The sequence below is a fragment of the Nymphaea colorata genome, chromosome 4 (assembly GCF_008831285.2).
Source record: "Nymphaea colorata isolate Beijing-Zhang1983 chromosome 4, ASM883128v2, whole genome shotgun sequence".
In the NCBI taxonomy this organism is placed as follows: Eukaryota; Viridiplantae; Streptophyta; class Magnoliopsida; order Nymphaeales; family Nymphaeaceae; genus Nymphaea; species Nymphaea colorata.
In genome coordinates, this window is record NC_045141.1 from 1,493,000 (window position 1) to 1,515,382 (window position 22,383).

General features: G+C 39.8%; 1 protein-coding gene across 2 annotated transcripts in view; it reads left to right on the forward strand.

The window, feature by feature from the left end:
• Positions 1 to 17,878, forward strand: part of LOC116253549 (serine/threonine-protein phosphatase 2A 65 kDa regulatory subunit A beta isoform-like) — a 44,459-nt gene extending 26,581 nt beyond the window's left edge. For both annotated transcript variants that reach the window (XM_031628409.2, XM_031628408.2), the window contains exons 9-13: positions 6,010 to 6,192; positions 6,404 to 6,496; positions 16,926 to 17,065; positions 17,328 to 17,394; positions 17,508 to 17,878. In XM_031628409.2, coding sequence (XP_031484269.1) covers positions 6,010 to 6,192; positions 6,404 to 6,496; positions 16,926 to 17,065; positions 17,328 to 17,394; positions 17,508 to 17,627 — 603 coding nt within the window. In that variant the 3' untranslated portion in view covers positions 17,628 to 17,878. The remainder of the gene's footprint in view (positions 1 to 6,009; positions 6,193 to 6,403; positions 6,497 to 16,925; positions 17,066 to 17,327; positions 17,395 to 17,507) is intronic.
• The last annotated feature ends 4,505 nt before the right edge of the window (positions 17,879 to 22,383 follow it).

Genomic DNA, 22,383 nt, shown 5'->3' on the forward strand with positions numbered 1-22,383 from the left:
CTCAAAATCTGTTAATTTGATGGTTCTACATGAAAATAAAACTATGCCTGGAGCAAATTAATTTTCGTTTAGAATACTCATATCCTGATGTTTTCTATACCAAGAGGTCAGATTGATAGGAGAGGCAGAACATTTCGAACTTGTTACTTGCTTGAGAATGAACCTATCCCTTGTATTCAGCTTCATGGTTCTCTAAATGTGCCAGTCTGAGTGTTGGAGCTGAGGTCCCAAGATTTGGTTAAGAATCTTTTTCGTCGAATATAAACTTGTCTTCTGAAATTGTTTGGTCATTTGGTTCTAGCTTTACTATTTCATAATACAGTTGTTTGGGCTGGGCTTATATCCCTTTGTTGGAAACTTGGAATCATCTTTGACGGTAACAGTCCATACAGTAAATATCACCTGCCACCATCATAGCAATCTCCTGCAATTCCCCATCGCTTTGCCTTCTTGTCTACAGCATGGCTATTTAGGAAACGTTTTTGCCTATGCATTTATTAATGCTACTGCGTTGTAATTCTGCAAATGTTATGATTGTGTGGTCAGAGTGAAGGGCAAAATGCCATCATAGGAGTGCATATTTTGATGACAGAACATGCCTGAGAACAAAGTTCAAGGAATTTGTACTCTGATCAATTAGGAGAAGATTATACTTTGATTAACCTCGAAATCTGCCCTAACTCCTCTTTATATAGACTAGAGGAGAGAGAGAGAGAAGATACAAGAGAACCATCTAAAGAAAAAGGTATTTACAAAAGTACCCTCTTAAACCTAAAACTGAATATAAACACATCTTAACACTCCCCCTCAAGTTGGAGCGTATATGTCAAATAGGCTCAACTTGGAACAGCAGCTTTGGAATGGTCCCCTTGCAAGAGCCTTAGTAAAGATATCAGCCGTTTGCCCTGTAGTTGAAATGTGTGAGGTACTTACAAACCCCTTTTGAATCATGTCTCTGGTGTAGTGACAATCTACTTCAACATGCTTGGTTCTTTCATGAAAAGCCGGATTATTAGCAATAAACAGTGCAACTTTGTTATCACATAACAATTGCATAGGAAGAGGCACTTCGACAGTAAGATCCACCATCAGGGATCTAACCCACATAACTTCAGCAGTACCCTGAGCCATAGCTCTATACTCAGATTCTGCACTTGAGCTGGCAACCACAGTTTGCTTCTTACTCTTCCATGTAACCAAGTTGGATCCAATAAACACACAAAATCTAGTGGTGGATTTCCTGTCTGAGGGGCATCCCGCATAGTCGGCATCAACATACACAGATATAGTGAGTGAGGTACCATTCTGAAAGAAGAGTCCCGTTCCTGGTGAATTCTTTAGATACCTAAGAATCATCATAGCAGCATCCCAATGAACTTTCTTGGGCTTATCCATAAATTGACTCACTCTGCTAACAGCATAGGCAATGTCAGGTCGAGTAACAGTGATGTATAGGAGCTTCCCAACAATCCCTCTATACTGTCTCGCATCAACATCTTCAGTATCATCATCATATAAGTGGGTATTGATATCCATAGGCGTGGATGCAGGTCGACACCCCAGCATCCCTGTCTCTTGCAAAACATCAGTAACGTATTTCCTCTGGCACATGATAAGACCCTTTCGATTTCTGGCAAACTCAATACCGAGGAAATAACGTCGTTCACCAAGGTCCTTGGTGACAAAGTGTTGTCCAAGGACATCCTTGATGTTGGAAATCCCTTGATCATCATCCCCTGTAACAATGATATCATCAACATAGACAAGAACTATCACCGTACCTGTAGAAGTCTTCTTGACAAAGAGGGAATGATCGGCTGAAGAACGTCTGAAGCCCTCATTCTCAATATTCTCTGACAATTTCTGAAACCAAGCTCGAGGACTGTTTCAGACCATAAATCGCCTTTCGCAATCTGCACACTTTCTGACACTCCCCCTCAGCAACAAACCCTGGTGGTTGCTGCATATACACTTCTTCATGTAAGTCACCATAGAGAAAGACATTTTTGACATCAAGCTGTGATAGGGACCAATTCTTGCTGACAGCCACAGCAAGGAGAATCCGTAAAGAAGCATGTCGTGCCACAGGAGAGAAGGTATCATAATAATCAACCCCATAAGTTTGGGTATAGCCTTTAGCAACCAGTCGAGCCTTATATCTGTCAAGGCTGCCATCCGCTCTGTATTTGATAGTAAAGACCCATCTGCAACCAACAATGGCGGCATCAGCTGAAGGAGTAACAAGGGTCCAGGTGCCTCTAGACTGAAGAGCATCCATCTCTTCTTGCATAGCTGCAGCCCATTTTGGATCAGAGAGAGCATCCATGGGATTCTGTGGAAGAGCAATAGCTGACAGCCCCTGGACAAACTGTCGGTACACAGGAGTGAGTCTATCCATGGATAAGTGACCAGAGATAGGATGCAAAGTGCAACTGCGTTTGCCTTTCCTTTGAGCAATGGGCATATCAAGTTCATTAGGAGCATGAACCTGCTCGTGACATTCTCCTACGTCATCATTACATAAAAAATTGTCAGCAGAGTTTGTGTCAGGAATGACCTTGGGCGTGCTGGGTGAAGGCACAGGTGCACAGTGAGCAGGCGCAACAGGTTTAGTACGACGTTGGTAGACAGCCCCAAAGCGTGAATCAACTGGTTTTGGACAACTCATGAGAGGTAGAGGAAAATGGACTTCATCATTCACTTCAGGCGCCCTTAATTGAGTTCCATTTGGGGAGAAGAAGGAGGTTGACTCAAAGAATGTAACATCAGCACTCACATAATATCGACGAGTAGAAGGATCATAACATCGATATCCCTTTTGAGTGCGGGAATAACCAACAAAGATCGTTTTGATGGCCCGAGGAGACAACTTATCTCTCCCAGGACCAAGCAACTGAACAAAGGCAACACATCCAAAAACACGAGGTGGAACAGAAAACAAGTCTCTGTCAGGAAAGAGGACAGAGATAGGAATAAGGTCTCCCAACACAGATGACGGCCTACGATTAATAAGATAGCATGCTGTGAGAACAGCATCTCCCCAGTAGGAATGAGGAACATGGCTATGTATGATAATGGTTCTGGCAACATCAAGAATATGATGGTGTTTCCTTTCAGCAACCCCATTTTGTTGGGAGGTATAGACACAAGAGGTTTGGTGGATGATACCCTTATCCCTGAAAAATTGTTCTAAAGAGGAAGCACAGAACTCAAGAGCATTGTCAGAGCGCACAATTTTGACACAAGTATCAAACTGAGTCAGAATTTCATTGATAAAATTTTTGATTACATGACCCACTTCAGATTTATTCTTCATAAGAAAAACCCAACTAACACGACTATGGTCATCGACAGCAACAAGATAATATCGATGACCTTGAAGATCAGGTGTACGACTCGGGCCCCAAACATCAAAATGAAGTAACTCAAACACAGAATGGCTACTTCTACTGGGCCGCGAAGGAAAGGATGACCGATGGTGTTTGCCCAACTGACAAGACTCACATTGAAAAGAAGACTTAGGAGACAGCTGAGGAAGAACATGCAGCAGTTTCTGAAACGGTAGATGTCCAAAACGTAAATGCCAAGTATAAGCCGAGGATGAGGATGACCCTGAAGAGGTAGACCCAGCAAAGGGAAAGGGATGCACTAGCCTGTAAAGACCTCCCTGTTCACGGCCACTGCCAATCACCCTGCCCGTCAGTATATCCTGAAACACAAGAGAAGAGGAGTCAAATATCGCACGACAGTTTAAATCTCTGGTAATCTGACTGATAGACAGTAGGCTATGTGGGAATTCTGGTGCATGAAGAGTAGGGACATAAGAAGTAAACTGGGCCTTGTCTCCACAGAGATGTGTCGATGCACCCGAGTCAATGAGCCAATCTGTAGTGTCAGTAGCAGGAGTATAGTCAGAATACATACCAGATGAAGACGCACTGGCAGCAGTAGTGATAGTAGAGGTGGTCGGATCAGGAGCTTGTTGAGTTCTATCACCAATCAAGTTTCTCAACTGAGAGATAATATCATCTGCACGTAACTCACTGGAGGAAACAATATGCTGATTCTGAGGCTGCTCTGGAGAATTAGTAAAAACAGTCTGATTTGCAACAGCTGGACGACCATGTTTCTGCCAACACTTATCCACAGTGTGACCAATGCGATGACAAAACTGACATACTGGGCACGAAGTGGTATTGCCACGACCACGGTATCCTCGTCCTCTGGCAAAGAGGGACCCACCTCTGCCACGAGTAGCAAGCATAGCAGAAGTGGTATCAAGAACAGTCGACGCAGGGATTGGAATTCTGCTTAGCCTACTATAAGCCTCATCAATAGGAGGAATCGAGGGACTAGTGAGCATCTGATTCTTTGCTGATTCATAAACAGAGTCTAATCCAGAGAGAAATACCCCTACCATAAGCATATCTCTATATGCCTTTTGTTGTTCACACTTACATGCAGGAAAGTAGCTATTTAGTCTCTCAAACATGGACTTGAGACTAGAATAATAAGTATGAAGAGGTCGACCATCTTGTCGCATCTGATGAATATCATGATGAAGCTGCATAATTCTTGTTTCATTCCTTGCTTGTGAATAGGTGGCTGCAAGGGAATCCCACATATCCTTTGCACTTTCCTTATGCAAGACTTCATTTGCAATGTCTTGAGAAAGAGTACCAACAATCCATACCATAACCAACGAATTATCTTTAAACCAAGTAGTATATTTTCCTACCTTCTGTACGGGCTCGGGCTCCAATATGAGATGTTCCTTCTCATGAGCGATCAAGGTTCTTTTTACCTGCATGGCCCACATCTCGTAATTTCCCCCATCCATTTTGGTGATAATGCTGGAAAATGGGGAATTCTTCATCTCTCCCGACGATGCAAAGGAAGAGGTATTAGCTCCACTGCTAATTTCAGACATCTTTCAACACAAAGGAGGACACCGAGCCACGGAATAAGAAGTGCAGGCAACAAGGAATATAATCACATATGTAAAGACAACATGCTGATCATCAAGCAATAGCAGTCAAACGCACAGAGTAATCCATAAGGCTGATCGGCTGGAAGAGGAGGTAATAACAAGCTGACAACGCTGATCAGACACAAGCCGACGAAGAAGAACGAGGAGAGATACCAGAGACGACAGCGAAGCAGCGGTGGCAGGCAGCGGCGGAGCAGCGGTGGTGCAGGGCAGCAGCGAAGCAGGCGGCGGCGGTGCAGAGATGCTGCGAGAGCAGGCAGAAACGACGGGCGAAGTTGGCAGCGACGGGCAGAGATGCTGCGAGACGCGAGCAGGCGGCGGCGGGCGAGGATGCGATCCGGCGGCGGCGGGCGATGCTGGTCGTGGTCAGGCGGCGACGGGCGGAGAGAGCAGCGATGCAAGCGGCGGCGATGGGTGGAGATGGGCGGACACGAGCGACGGGCGGAGATGGACTGACGGGCGGAAGAGCAGCGACGGTCGTGATCAGGCAGCGGCTGGCGCCGCTCAATCAGCGACGACGCGCTGAGGAGGAGGCGGCTGGAGCTCTGATACCATGATCAATTAGGAGAAGATTATACTTTGATTAACCTCGAAATCTGCCCTAACTCCTCTTTATATAGACTAGAGGAGAGAGAGAGAGAAGATACAAGAGAACCATCTAAAGAAAAAGGTATTTACAAAAGTACCCTCTTAAACCTAAAACTGAATATAAACACATCTTAACATACTCTATTAGACAACTTCTATCAGATGCTTATGTTGATCAAATGAGTTCCTTAGTGAAGGTTCTCCATGAAGTTGCCCAATCACTTAGATTAGTTGTTTAGATTGGTCCTCTAGAATGTTGCAATCCTTTTTGTTTCAAATTGGTTTCTTAGTATACTTTTATCATGATTTCTTGCTCACGCTGAAATTAGCAGATCATAGTTTGAGATCTCAAAATTATGACTTTTAAGCAAAAACTTCAAACTTTTGAAATAAGGCAATGTCTTGTTCTTGTCTAATGAACCTTATTTCAGGTTATTGGAATTGATCTCTTGTCACAATCCCTCCTTCCAGCTATTGTGGAACTTGCTGAGGATAGGCATTGGAGAGTTCGACTTGCTATAATTGAATATATTCCTTTATTGGCAAGCCAGTTGGGTGTCGGATTTTTTGATGATAAGCTTGGTGCACTTTGCATGCAGTGGCTGGAAGATCAGGTTCTAATTCATTTTCATCTACCTCGTTCTTGTTTTTGTCTTTCTGATTCATTAGAGTGTTTATCATCAGATTATTGTACAGTTTTCTTTATCAGCTCAATCCAATTACAAGTTCATCGTTAATAAGTTTGTTTAAGAGGTTTTTTCCCCTTATTAATTAAGGTTTCTGCCCCCCGTCCCGTCTATGTAAGCTATTACTTCTATGTGACAGGTTTTCTCTATCCGTGATGCTGCAGCAAATAACTTGAAGCGTCTTGCTGAAGAATTTGGCCCAGAATGGGCAATGCATCATATAATCCCTCAGGCCAGTTTAATAAACTTGGACAACACCTAGTGCATCTTTGATGTTTGAACGATTGGCTTTTCAGTTTTCACTCTCCAAGAATAATACAGTTTATCCTTGGTGTTTGTTTAGTTAATAGCTAAAAGTTTTCCCTTAACAATTGGAAAATCTGGAGTTGTGTTTCTGAATACTGTAGTTATGCCTTATTTCTGTTGATATGTGAGTCGTGGAGTTAGTTTTGATACTCTTGTGGTGCTTGAGAAAGCTACTGTGCAAATAAGTTGTAGCCTGGTTAAATTTCCAAATAGCCCAGTTCATGTTTCTATGTTGGTCTTCCGACCAATATAGTTTCTTGGTCTCTCAGTATTCCAGTTAGCATCTCATGGCCCACATATATATATATATATATATATATATATATATGACCAATCTAGTTTCTTGGTCTCAGAATTCCAGTTATCATCTCATGGCATAATTATATATATATGACCATTCTAGTTTCTTACTCTCAGTATTCCAGTTATCATCTCATGGCCTATATATATATATATATATATAGGAAAATCAAAATATGCAAGATGACTAAATATTTAAGACACATCACTAAAAGCATCATAAACTGTCATTCAAATACCATAAACCGTTGCTGCATTATAAACTGTTGCTAATGCTCCTGCGGCAAGGTATTTTTATTGACAATTTTCAAAAAATCGGTCATCCGGCAACGTCTCGCAGTCGTCTGATTTTGATTCCTCTATATGGTACTGGGAGAGAGAGAGAACTTATCAATTATCATAACATGACTTAAGTGTTGATGTATAGTTTTTTGGACATCATGATCATATGCATGGGGTTTTTACTTAGTTGTTAAGGTGTGGATGCCTAGGCGTGAGTCCACACCTGTCGCCGAAGTCCATCACTTAGGCAACAAGTGTTAGACTGGTGCCTAGGTGTGCCTAGGCTGGACTAGGTTCTAGTAAGCCGAGTCCATGGGAAGGTGAAAGGTCACCTTCCTTTCAAATTAAGTCCTGTAATTTTATTATACATTGTCATACCGTATATACTTATATTATATGCAATTAAATTATATACTTTCTTTTCTTTAAGTACAGTTTGCTATTCATTAATGCTGTACGTTAATTACATATTCTATATCAACTCATCAAGTGGATGTTGCAGCCATACGTTAAGTACACATTCTATAAACCCAATGAATTTCTGTATATATCTTATGTGCTCTGAAGCATATTTTGTGGAACCTATGCCAGCCTTCTTGCCCATGTTAAAACCTATGTTTATGGTAAAAAGACCAAAAGTTTCTCTTGTTTAGTGCATGCTTAGTAATCAGAGAAATACATGCAAACCTCACTTTTGCAGCCTGCATACTGATTTATTTTCTCATTTGTGAGAGTGTTTTGTGTGTTATATGTATATTGTATGTTATATGTACAATCTGTTGTAAATATGTAATGTACATTATATGTACTGGTTTGATATGATTTTTGTTTTAAATGATTCAAATGAAATAGTCTATAAGGTCTATAACTGAAATAGTCCATAAGAAATGCAAGCATTGTGTCCAGTACATAAACAAGAATGACGTGTTTTTTTTTTGTGTATCAAACTAAGGCATCAGCTAGAACAGAACAACAGAGTTTTCCAGTATGTAAACAAGCTCGAAGTGTACTGTTAATCTGTCATGTAAACAAGAACCGAACAGTTTTTCATGTTTTACTTTTTGGCGTTACTTACAAAGTATAATCCTTCAATTAGAACAGAACAGAACAGTTTTTCAAGTTTTACTTGGAATAGAAACTTACAGTTCAGTCAGTAAGTACATAATTTTATTATGTAATGGTTAACACAATTAAAAAAATAAAAAAAAGGTCGTCTTTTTTTGCCTAGGCGCCTTGAATAATATAATTATAGGGTTGCCTTTTTTATGAAGAGTTACATGTAAACACAGGTTTTTACAGTGATTTTTACCTGAATAATATAATTATAAATGGTATTGTTTTGGTAGTTTGTGAAATTTAATTTTAATCATCTTAATTGAAAAGTTCGAGCAATGGAACTCGACTGTTTGGAAAATCCCGAAAATCCCCATGTAGGTTAAACTTTTGTTTATCCTGAAGAAATATCTATTTTCATTTTAAAATGAATGGTAGCATGTCGAAAAGGGTTAACACACATTAAATATTTTGGCATCTGCCACTCTCCTGTGTATTCATTGGCTCCTTGCCCGATCCTAAATAAAACCAAAACGATAGACAGGAAAAATCAAGTTTTGGTGAATGAAAAAAAAAGGAAAAAAGAAACAGAGACCTAATGCAACAATGTTGATAGCATACAGACCCTATTCGACTGCTCACAAAAAAAAAACACACACAACAATAAACAGCACAGAAGTTTAAACGACTGCTAATGGGTTCCTAAAAAAGCACAAAACCAAGCAGCACACAAGTTTAAACCACCAACAAAATGAGAAAACCAGAGATAAATCTGAGAAATCACAAACAAATGGGAAATCCACAACAAAACCATAGTCTCGAACAATCCTCAAACTAGAACACTAAGTAGAAACACAAATCAAACATTGTTACTAATCAGAAACTAAACTGCAATGGACAAACATGAACGGGAAACCAAACTAGCTTAAACTAATGCATAAAACTAAAATATGTGTACTAGATTTTCATGAGAAACTAAACTGCAACAGACAAACTCAAATGGGAAATCAAACTACCCAAAACGAATGCATAAAACACAAATACACATATTGTATTTAGATTGAGAGAGAGAAAAATAGGGAGCGAGAGAGAACGCATTGAACGAGAGGTTTAGAATCCCGATAAGGGCGGACAAGTTACCAACGCTTGAAGGGAGCCGTTCACGGAGTTAGAAGAGAGGTCGAACTGGACGAGAGACTTGTCCAGAGACTTCGGTGAGCCGATTCAGGTGGGGAAGGGAGTGTACCAGCCCCACCGTCGGCCGACCGGCCAAGAGAGAGGGGAACCTCAGAGGCTGAAGAGATCATCGCCGGAGATCGTCTGCCGTCGCCGGTCACCGCCTGCAGCCGCTGGTCTCCGCCCCTTTCTTCACCAGTCCCGTGAGTGGTCATCGGTGAGAGAAGAAGAAACGCACAAGATGAAACAAAACGAAAAAGGATTTTAGGGTTTCGATATATTTAACATTGAAAACGTTAAAATGGTTTAAAACGTGAAAATGTAAAAAAAAGGTTAACATTAAAATCAGACGAAATTGGACTCGGTCAACTTTGACCGAGTCTAAAAAGGGTTGAAACTGACCTTGGGTGTGTTGACCATACCGGGTATGGTCAACGCAGCACTCCTGCCGCACCCACGGGCGTGCCGGTACCCGTACCGTGCGGGTACTCCTCCTTAAGAGGAGTACCCGTGTGACATGGTTTTTAAGTTTCTAGGTGGTCATTTGCAATATTTAATAGTTAGGATTTCTCTTTAAATATTTCTCTATTTTTGGTTGATGTTATTTGTAAGTCTCTACTGCTGCCCTAATCTGTTTATTATTGAGATTAAGGGTAGTTAATAAGAAGATTTTCTCTCTCTAAGATTGTCAACTGTAACATGGTATCAGAGCCGGCGGTATCCACCTTTCTCCATCGGCGGCTGACTTGACTTTCCAAAGACCTCTTCTCCTCTTCTCTCTCCCATCTCTTCCCACCTCTTTTCTTCCTCTACTTCCTTCCTCCTTTTTTTTGCTGATCGGGAGATAGTGGAGCAGTATGGAAGGGGAACTAATCACACGTGAGAGGTATGTGTGATTAGATTCCCAACGTGGATGTAGTAGAGCGTGAGCAACTACGTGGGAGTTGCATTGGCAAGTTCTAAGCAATGTGACATGAATACGTGGATTTGCTTCACGTACCCGCTCCGGTACGTGGGTACACAGAAGCGGGTACGGCAGAACCCTTGGGTACGGGTTGGATCGGGTTTGGGTCAGACCCAATCCAAACCAAAAATTTTGTTTGTTTTTTATTTTACGAAAAGAAGTCGAGCTTTGCAGTAGAGCTCGACCCACCTGTGTTTTCTGCAGCAGATCTCTTCCGCAATGATGATTGGCGGCAACGACGACGTCAGGCGACCCCTGGCGACGTCCGGCGGCAGCTAGGTAAGTGTTTTTTTTTTTTTTCAATATTACAACTTAGGGCTTCATTTTCTTGATTTGCTTTTTTTTTTAATTTTGGGATGTTTTTGTTTCATATTTTGATTGATTTTACGTGTAAAACCGTTGTGACACTTTTGTTGCTAGTTCAACTAATTACAACAATGGAGGTGGAGAAAAATTTGTCGGCTGATGTTGTTTCCATTTCGACCGGAAGCCTACGGTTTCTAGTTGTAAACTTCTTGCCTATGAAAAGAGACCTCTTATTTCTCCCATGCTCCATTTCTTAAACTCTTTTTTATTGTTACTAATAACACCCAATTTCAAACACTTGATATTAGGCTAGAGCCAACCTACTCGGTTGCTTCTGCAGTGTCATTCAAAGTTTTGTTTTTCCTCAGTGTGAATTTTTTTGAATGTTATACTTATCTCTTCTTGAAGTTGAAAAATAACTCTATGAATCTTGTTGGCAATGGCACAAATATAGCCTTCTTTATTGTTCTAGTGCGAGCTTGATACTTGCTTCCCGGAGAGCCATTAGAAATGCTCATTTTTCGTCTAGGAGTTTATTGTTGTTTGTTCAAGAGCTAGTTTGCTAGATGACCAATGTGATTTTTTTTTTTAGTTTAAAAGATGCAAGTGATATTTGGAGTTCCAATTCCACTTTTGTGCATGTTTTGTAACTTATTGACATATTCTTAACTTTTTGTTCCTTCAATGTTTTGTTCATCATATGTTTTTTGTTTTGCCTCTTTTCATTATTTCTAATGTAGTGTGGCAAGCAAAGGAAAATGAGTCTCTCTACCTACTACTCATGTTTGAAAATAATAGTGTTCTTATGATAAACAATGTTTTGTTTGAGACTTTCTTGAGTGAATTATTGAGTTTTTTTTTTTCATTATGATCATTTTTGAGAATATAAAATTTGCCATTACTTGCGTACCCACAATTTTCAAAATTGCCGTGTCCGAACCCGTAGCACCGTACCCGTATCGTACCCACACCCATGTGACAGGTTCTAAGTCAAATCTGGGCTCGTGGAAAAGTGGCTGCACGTGGACCATATTCTTATCAGATTTTTTTTTGGCTCTCTGAAAAAGTGGTTGCAAGTTGGGTATACTCTTATCAGATTGATTGTCTTTCTTATATGCATATGTGGATTCTAGTGAGCAATGATATGAAGCCTACTAAGTGGGAGTTTGGTGGACTGATTTACTGAACAACAAGTTCATTGATTTTTTTAATTACTTTTATTGATGTTGAAAAATTCTGTTGCCTAGATCCTTTGAAGTTGATTGCTGTAATTGGGGGACTGATTTACCGAACAACAAGTTCATAGATTTTTTTTTTAGGACTTTTATTGATGCTAAAAGAAATTCTGCTGCCTAAATCGTCTCAAGTTGATTGTTGTCCGCTATATTCTTGATTTTATCAAAGTGCAACAAGATTAAGGTTGTATTGTCCAGTCTTGCATTATGGCTGATGAAGGCAAGACAAAAATGTAGTATGAGCATAAAAACATGGGCAATCCCTTTTCTTATGTCTCTGTTGTAAAATTAGTTGGATCTAATTATGAGATTTGGTCCAGTGTGTTTATGATGTTTGTGATTGAACATCAGAAAGAGCATGTTATAGAAGAAAATGAGCTTGGGCGAATAGTGAAAAATATAGTACATGGAAGGAAGATAATAATATTGTCATGTCATGGATCATGAATAATGTGCAACCAGAGATTACCTCTACTATTACATACTATACCTCTGCCAAACAGATGTGGGATTTTTTGAAACAAACGTACTCTAATGACGAGAATGTTAGCAAGATCTTGCAAGTGGAGGAGGAATTACTTAATTTGCGACAGGGTGATCAAAGTTTTGCTCAGTACTTCGTTTCCATCAAGTCAATCTATGAAAGACTGAAAGCTTTGCGTCCTCCATGTTCCACATGCCACAAGACTCATGGTGAAGTTTCTACAGGGGTTCTCTCCCAAATACGTAGTAGCAAAGGCGTAGATGTTGTGGGAGACTGAGGGTCAGGAGGAAGTGGTGACCCTTTCTCAGCCTTCCATTGTTTACATAGTAGTAAAGGCACAAAGTCTCTCCCGAATACAAAGTAGCAAGATCTCAGCCGTCTTGTGGTGACCCTTTCTCAGCCTTCCATTGATGCTCCTGCCTCTGCCTTGGTGGCATCAGGAGGCCGTGGGGGTAGTTTCTCCAGGGGAAGGGGCACAGACTGAGGGTCAGGAGGAAGTCATGGGAGATTTCAATGCACTTACTGTGGGAAAATATGATATTTGGAAGAGGGATGTTGGGATAAGCATGGTCGTCATTTCGCTACATCCCTAGGCAGAGGTGTTGCATTTAATTCGGATAAGATTTCATTACAGTCTCTTATTGGATCTGTCCAGGCAGCTTCATCAGTAGTAGAGGGGTCTTCGTCTTCTTCCCATCTTGAGACTGTGATAGTGAATAACAAGTCAGAATATGAGCAGTTCTTAGCACACAGATCTATTCAGCCATTGACCAGCACAGTTATGATAGACAATGTTATGTTTGCCAATACTGCTCCACATGATACATGTACTACTTGGATTATTGATTTAGGGGTATCAAGACACTTTTGTAGTAGACCTTCATTGTTTACCTTGCTCCACACATTACCTCAGACTCGTCATGTAAACTTGCAAATGACAGATGACCTCTTATTTTGGGTTATGCAAATGACAGATGACCTACTTCCTCATCTATCAGTACCAGAGTCGTTCTAGTGTGAAGCCTGTCAACTTGGCAAGCACACCCATAACCAGTTAGTCGTCAAGTCTTAGTCTGTCCAATTGTGGACTATTTGATCTTCTTTATGTTGATGCGTGAGGTGTTAACAGAGTTGCTAGTAGGTCTAAATTTCCTTATTTCCTTGTCTTGTTAATGATTATTTTCGAGTCGCTTGGGTTTTCTTTTTGAAAGAAAGGTTTGAAGTCATATGTGCTCAGAGGAACTTTATTATTGAAATAAAAACCCAGTTTGGTATTCTTGTTAAAAGCATTCGCACTGATAACACACTTGAGTTCAAAGCATCTACCTTAATGAAATTTTACTCTGGCAATGACATTTCCCCTCAGTTTACTTGTCCTCATACCTCACAGCAAAATGGAGTAGCTGAACGAAAACATCGCCAACTTTTAAATGTAGCGCATTCCCTAATGCTTGATGCTTATTTACCTATATATTTTTGAGGAGATACCATCCTCACTGCTTGTTACTTGACTAATCGTTTACCCTCATCCTCCATTGACAATCAGGTTCCCATTAAACTTATGTACCCACAACGACCCTTGTTTCTGATCGCTCTCAAAATATTTGGTTGCACATGCTTTGTTCACATCATTGGGCCTACACGTGATAAATTGGTTGTTCAAACAATTAAGTTTATCTTTATTGGCTACTCCAAAAATAATAAAGGTTACAAATTCTTTGACCCCTTGATTCAAAAGGAGTATATCAATGCAGATATCACATTCTTTGAGTATTAGCCTTATTATAGTTCCTCTCCTACCTCTACTGAGATGCCACGATCATCTGACCCACTACCTATCTCTCCCATTTCATTTTAGTCATTCCCATGTAAGTCTCCTTTTAGCATTTCCAAGTTTTGTGATCCTCTGTTGGTCTACACACATTGACAGGACCCCTTTCATGATAATTACATATGAGGTGAGTATACCTAGTCCATTTGAGCCTGCTATAGACATATTTAATTCCTGTCGAGACTTACCTATCGCAAAAGCAAGTGACAATGTACTTTGCATCCCATATCTCATTTTGTTTCTATTGACGGTGTTGGTCAAAGTATGCACAGTTTATTCAAGCTCTGACTGTCCATGCAGTTCTTACTTGTCGCCAACAGGTTTTATTAGATATCCAATGGAAAGAAGCTATATAAAATAAGATGGATGACTTGGTTCAACAAGGCATCTGCTGATTGTGACATTGTTAGCTCCAAGTGGGTATTCACAGTGAAATACCATTCTGATGGTTCTATGGAAAAATATAAAGCTAGGTTGGTTGCTAAGGGCTACACGTAGACCTATGATGTTGATTTCTTTGAGAATTTTTTTTCCCGTTGCTTGATTGGAAACATCTGTCTTATCATCTTTGTGGTTGTACACCATGATTGGCACATGTATCAGTTTCAATGTTGTAAAAACCGTATCGTAAGCCGTATCGATCTGGCTTTAAGATGCGTTGTATCGTAAAATATCGTAATGTATCGTAACCATATCGTTTTTTTTTTAAATAATAAAAAAATCTCAAAAAATAATAAAAAATCAGTTAAAATTACCGTATCGTTTCTGTATCGTGCTGTGCTGTATCGTAACCGTATCGTAACGTATCGTGTCGTATCGTAACTGTATCGTTGCCGTATCGTAACCATATCGTACGATATGGTGTCCGTATCGTAAATGTACGATACGGGGGGTGTATCGTATCGTATTTTACGTGCGATATGATACGGCTCCGTATCGTACGATACGTACAACACTGATTAGTTTGATGTCAAAAATGCTTTTTTGTATGGTGATCTCGATGAGACTGTCTATATGCAATAACCACCAGGGTTTGAACGACAGGGAGAGTAGGGAAAAGTGTGCAAACTGAAGAAGGCTATATATAGACTTAAGCAGAGTCCTCGTGCATGGTTTTACAAGTTCTCTGAGGTAGTCTCAAAGTGTGGCTTTGCGAGATCCCCTCTTGATCATTCTCTGTTTATCAAGAAGAATTTTAAGGGTATGACCATTCTAGTAGTTTATGTTGATGATATTATCTTGACGTGACCTTCAAAAGCTTCATCAATTTGGTTACTCCGAAAAAAATTTTTGATATAAAGTTGTTTCTTCAAAAATACTTGGGACAAAAGGTCTTGGTCGACTACGATAACTTTTTAGGAATAGAGGTTGCTTGCAATAAGGAAGGTGTAGTTCTATACCCAAGTATGTTCTTGATTTATTGCAGGACACTGAGATGCTAGGAGCTAAACTGGCCACTCTACCTATGAATCCGCACACATCTTCATGATGACCAATCATAATTAGTGGATTCTCTTACAGATCGTCAGATCCCTTATTGAGAAGCTCCTCTATGTTGATGTAACCAGGCCAGACATTAGCTTTGCAGTGGGGAAGCTAAGTCAATGGAAAGACTAATGAAAGTTCATTGGGACCCAACATTAATGATGGTCAAGTATTTGAAATCGTCTCCAGGTAAATGACTTTTGGTAGCAAAAGGCAAGACGTTGGAAGTGGAATCTTATAGTGATGCTGACTATGCTGGCTCAGTCGAAGGCAGGAAGTCTACCATAAGATTCTATGTATTTGTGGGAGGCGACCTTATATCTCCTAGAGAACCAAAAAGCAAGATGTGGTGTCATGATCTAGTGCAAAATCTGAGTACAGAGTTATGGCTCAAACTGCCGCTGAAATGACGGGCTAAATCCATGCTATATACCCTAAGTGTGTCAATTCCTAGGATGTATTGTGACAATAGAGGAGCCACATACATTGAAAACAATGCAGTTTTCCATAAAAGAACTAAACATATTGAAGTGGACTACCATTACATTCAGAACCTTGTTCAATGAGGAACCATAGCCACCATTCATGTATCATCTGAAGATCACACTGCAGATGTCTTCACCAAAGCTCTTTTTATTAGTGATTTATCTAGATGTTGTGACAAGCCGAGCATGATTAATATGTATGCTCCAGCTTGAGGGGGAGTGTTGAATTAGAAGACTTTTAAGTTTCTAAGTGGTCCTTCACAATATTTAGGAGTTCGGAGTTTTCTTTAAACATTTCTCTATTTTTGGTTGATGTTATTTGTAAGTCTCTACCGCTGCCCTAATCTATTTGTTATTGAGATTAGGGTTAGTTAATAAGAAGATTTTCTCTCTCTATGACTGCTGGCTGTAACAGTACATATGTGGATGTGTACCATGAAACTAGATTTACTAGTTGAGATGAATGGCAATGACTTGGTACTTTGTATTTCTGATTACCTTCCTGAAGCTTATCAGTTTTTCTTGGGTAGACGTAGGAAGGTCTACACTGTATCATACTAGAAATTGCAGCCGATGCTTCTTTCCTGATGGTTTTTCCATTTTCCCTTTCAGTTTTTGATTGCATTGCATGTTGATACGATGGAAGAGCTAATTGCAATGCTTATATTCTGTATGAATATTTTAAGCACGTTAGATTGGCATCTGTTTCAATAACTAGCTTTTATTATATGCTTTTCATTTTCCTGTGTTTTAGATTTTGAACATGATTGCCAATCCACACTATTTGTATCGGATGACAATCCTGCATGCAATTTCTCTACTTGCACCTGTTATGGGACCTGATGTCACTTGCAACAAGCTATTGCCTATTGTCGTCAACTCCTCAAAGGACAGGTATATTCACTGAGGGAAGCTCAGTCACTCCAGAAGCTACTTCTGTTCGAATGATTTCAAAAGCTTTTCTGTCCTAGGGACTTACACAACTCTAAGCCTGTGGAGTTGTCTAGAGGAACTATGGTCCTCAATGAGTCAATTCAACTGGTTTGTGCTGCACCTTTATGGTGTGGTTCTTAACTTGAGATTGAGCTTATTGACGACACTAACCTGTCGTTTTGAATTTTTTTCTATCTAACCCAGTAAAACCAAATGTGGGCAGGGTGCCTAACATCAAATTTAATGTGGCAAAGGTTCTACAGTCCCTCGTTCCAGTAGTTGAACAATCAGTAAGTTGATTTGGCTTGATATTTTTTCTCATTTTACCCAAGCTGACAAGCTCAAAGAAAATATTTCTTACAGGGTAGCTTTAGTGAAAGCTGTTTCTCATTCCCGATTGCAGGTAGTGGATCAGACAATCAGACCTTGCTTGGCTGAACTCAGCGAAGACCCAGATGTTGATGTGAGATACTTTGCGAGTCAGGCTGTTCAGGCATGTGATCAGGTGATGATGTCTTCTTGATGGTCTTTTCTAACGGATGTATTTTGACGGCCACTAGCTTAGGAATTCCAGCTAAGGTAGTTTTTGTACCAAAGTAGTTCTGGACATTCGAGGAGAACTTCTCAGGTTTTGTGGTATTCGTCTTTTGTCTCATAAAAGGTTTTTCCTTGGGTTTTTTACATTTATTGTGTCTTCTATCATCTTATTTTGGATTTTCTATTGTTTTATTAGTCATATAATACAAATGATGTGCTTCTCCAGTCTTGTTACTATTGCTGCATGTTCACATTTCTCCCCCTCTCTCTCTCTCTCTCTCTCTCTCTCTCTAGCCGGCAAATCGGAAGTGAATTAGCTGCACTATAATGAATTAGTTTTGCTTGGAGTAAAACGCTGTTCGGGTAAATCATTTGTGCTTTTATAATGATGATGGGAGTTGATTCAAGTCGCCTGTGCTGAAGACAATTAGAGGAAGGTGATTACAGCTACATGAGTTACAGCTGTGTTTTTTATGCTGCTGTTTCTGAGGTCGTGAGGTATGCAAATTGGGCGTTTAATCCAAAACATTTACATTTGTTTCTTTAACATACAAGATGCTGGGGATGTGCTGCAAGGATGTTTGGTAAAGATATTTCTTTGCTACAAAATCTGGAAATATTGGGAAACATGGGTATGGTCCGGATGCAATAATTGATTGACGATGATGGCAATTGTAGTAAAATGATGATAATAATAACAATAAAGTTGGGAATTCATTTTGGATAGAAACTGGATGTGATCCATTACTAACAAATATGCATCAAGTTACGGAATTTTGGAACTTCAACTTGGAGGTCAATCCACGTTAGCCTGGTGGATCTAACCTCTTGCAATTTTAATCTGTTAACAGTTCCCAGAATGTTGGCCTGATTTTCTTCGTGGAGGAACGACGCACCGTAACACAGATGGAATTAAACGGAATGAGATGTAATTATCACTTGCTTTATGAACCTGTATACGCCAGCTACTTTGCCGGGGTATGTGCTTCAGGTTTGGATCTAATAATTGAAAAATGTAGGACCTGTCCGTAAAATTTCATTGTTGGTGTTATTAGTTGTGTCAAATGGAGTCATCTATATAATGAAGATAGCGACTACGTGTTTTTGAGAGTTGTTTTTTTGGATTTTTCTGGGCTGTGTACGTGGCACATCCTTATATAATTAATGAGTTACGCTTCTCATCCGAAGAAATCCTGAAGTTTTGCAAGTAGGGAACCCAACGGTTTGGTTCTGGGTTCATACTGGATATCCAAGTGTGCTTGTAGCCATTTGGTTAAGTTCTGTGTTAAAGCTTCCTGTTGCCCCATTTGAAAGGCTAGTGGTTCCAATTGGTTGATGCCTTGGAACAAGATCTCAGATTTGGTTCTTAATTTAATTGAACGATGAACTTTAGAGGGTGACGTTAAAACCTTTGGTGCATTTACGTGCTCTTGGAGTTGCACCAACAGCTTTGGATTGCACAAAATGTTAATAGACACGCTGTTATTTATTTTTCAGAAGACGAATTTTAAACTATTCAACGAAAATCAAGTGTTGAAATCCTATACCACATAATTATAAATGCCTCACGCTAGTGGTTGGACTGGGTTATGCTTGTACGTTTTTATGGATTAAATTGGCTTTGGTTTCTAATTGGGGGTTTAGTTCAGAAGTGACTTGGAGTTTTAACTAGCGTTTGGCACTTCTTAAACGTTTCTAATAAGGACATTAACTAGTTTTTTGATGATTTGGCTATATAGTTACCGCTGGGCTTATGTTTTCAAGTAAAGTTTGCTTGCATGACTGGATTTTTTCCTTTGAGGGTGTTTGTTCTAGGTTGTGTTCAGGACTTAGAAGATGGTTAGGTTTGAAATTGGTTTTTACTTCAGAGTTAATCTGTGGATGTTTAAGGTTTTTGGTTGAAATTGGCCTTGTCATGATTTTGGTTTTGGGCCAACCTAATCAAGAAAATAATTGAGAAATCTTAAAGTCAAATTTTGAAAAACAGGTGATTTATATAAATCCTTTTTGGGAAAACATGAATGTAGTATGTGCATGTGTAAAAATGCGGATGGGTTCACTCAACAGTTAATTAGCTAATAATAGCGTGAAGTAAGTATTGAAATTAAACATGTCCTAGATTTTGAAAATGACAGTGTAGAAATCCTAAATTGCCCTCAGAATTAAGGGAATAACGGAATTGATCATGATTTTGTCATCACAGCAGATGATGCGTGTTGACCCCAATTTATATGCATGCAAAGCCTATTATATATATGCAAGTTGAAACATAAAAATTTCTATATAGGGCCATGCAGATAACACATGCTGACCCCAATTTATATGCATGCAAAGCCTATTTCATATGCAAGTTGAAACACAAAAATTTCTGTATGCCTGCAAAGCCTATTCCATATGCAACTTGAAACCTTGAAATTAAGGAGTCTAGATGGCAATACTCTTAGGTTCATTTGTTAGATGGACTCAGTGAGGGGTTTGACTTTGGTTTAGGTATGGAACTGAGTTAGATTAGGCAGTTGAGCATGGGTCAAGCTTAGTTTATGAAGTCAGCTTTATGGTTATAGTCCAGGTAAGCTCGGTCTAAGTTGGCTTGACCATGTTGGCAATGGTTTAGGTTTAGGTGAAGTTAAAGTAGGGTTCTAAGGGAATTAGTGTTGGGTTAAACCTATCTAAGATTAGGAGGCTTGTCATGGACCAAGTTGGGTCAAATCGTGTCTCCATGGGTTATAAACTGAGAGACACGAGCGTAGCCACGTTAGGACCGAACTTGGGCTTTTATCCAAATCTAGGCTAAGTTTGTGGCTCTATAGTTTATAACCTGAAGGAGCTCGGCTTAGTTGAGCCAGGGTTTGACCAAAACCATGATTTAATGAATCAGGTTCATAGCTCAATGAGTCGTAATCTGAATGATTTGAACTTAATCCAATTGGATGTGAGATTGGATAACTTGATTAGGACCAAACTAGACTAGCTTTATGACTCAATGGGCTGTAACCTCAAAGAATATGAATTTAATTTGATAATAAGACTTTTTTTTTTTGGGAAAGTGGGGGTGGGATGGGGTACAACTTAATATTGGATTGGTCTCAATTAAAATCCCATTAGAGATATAACTTGAAAGTGGACTGAACCTTGGCCTGTGAGACTAAACTTAGCCTTAGTTGTGGGATCAACTTATTTTGGGTTCGAGCTAGACACGAGTCCCATTCAGATTATGGTCCTCAAGTGAACTGGGTTAGATTCTTCCAAACCATGTGGGTTTGCGGTTGAACGAACATTGTTTAGGTTTATTTGAGCTAGATTGAAAGCGCACTTAGGTTATAACCCTTGAGTGGGTTTGACTTTCAGTCTTCAAGGTCAAACTAGACTTACGTTACAATCTTAACCTGACTTGAGTTTGAGTTAGGATTGAGTGTTAGTTTCAAATCATCAAAGTGAACCATTCTAGAATCCACCAAACCAAATTCACTCAAGAGCTAGGGGTGGCAAACTGGATTGTGCTTAGGTTATTAGGCAAAGGACGGTGTAGGACTCCTTAATCTCACAAGCAAGCGAAATGAAGAAGTTAAACTACTATTTAATTGAGGTTAAAACATAGTTAAAGAAGGAAAAGAGACGATGTATGCAAAACATTCTTTGAGGAGATTAACATAAATTTAAAGCTTATCGGCATGCTTTAAACTATACTAACTTAACCCAAGCATGATTAAGCCAAATTAAGAAAGCAACAACGTTTGATCGTAAGTACTAGAATACAAAGATATGAAGAGAAAAGAAAGAAATAATTACTTGGTTTGGGCAGGTTAGAAGGTGAGCCAAAGAAGAGAGGATAAAGCGAAAAACGAGGAGGAGGAGGAGTTGGAGGAGAGGATCAACTTGTAGAAAAGGAGAGAGAGAGAGAGAGAGAGATCAAATGGCTAGGACGGTAGACAAATGAGGGGGTGAGGGGCATTTATAGTTGAGCTTGCCCTCCATTGCCCGTCCTTAGGTTATTAGTTAGAGTTCCTATCAGGGGTCTTTTAGCTATCTTACAGGGTTAAAGAGATGGTTTGACCCGGTTCAGGGTGATCTCTGTCCTATTTGGCGCAGCCAGGATGGCCATGCAAATGGTCAATTTGTCATCCTTGCCGAGCTACTCATGACCTAGCAGGCTAGCACACGGCTGTGGCTAGAACACGTTGGCCATGGCTTTGCATGTGGCCTGCGAGGCAGCTCATGGCTGTTGCAACCACGTTTGGCCACGCATTTCCTGTGTGGTCCAGCCATGCACCTGGCATGGATTGGCTGGACCACGTATAATCCTATCGGCTAGTCCATGGCCTGGGCGGCCAGGTTCGACCAGGACGTGGCAAGCCTAAGATTTTTCAAAAATTGTTTATTTATTTTGCAAATCAAGGTTATTTTAAAGAATAAATAAAGGATATTTTGGAAAATTGCATTGTACATCGGGTTTTCTGTTTATGGGAACCAAAAAAAGGGATTTTGAACTTGGATTGTTTGAAATTGAGATTTGGATCCAGATAGAATTGGATTCTGATAGGATTCAAAAATTATAGCTTCGATCCAAAAGTGGTAGTTTGGATCTAGAAGTGACAATTTGGATCTGGATAGGATTCATATGCAATAGCTTTGATCCAGTTTACAAAATGAGATTTAGATCCAAACTGGATCTGGAAAAGGTAGTTTGGATTCAAAATAGATCTGTAAGTGAGAGTTTGAATCTGATGGATATTGAAGCGATA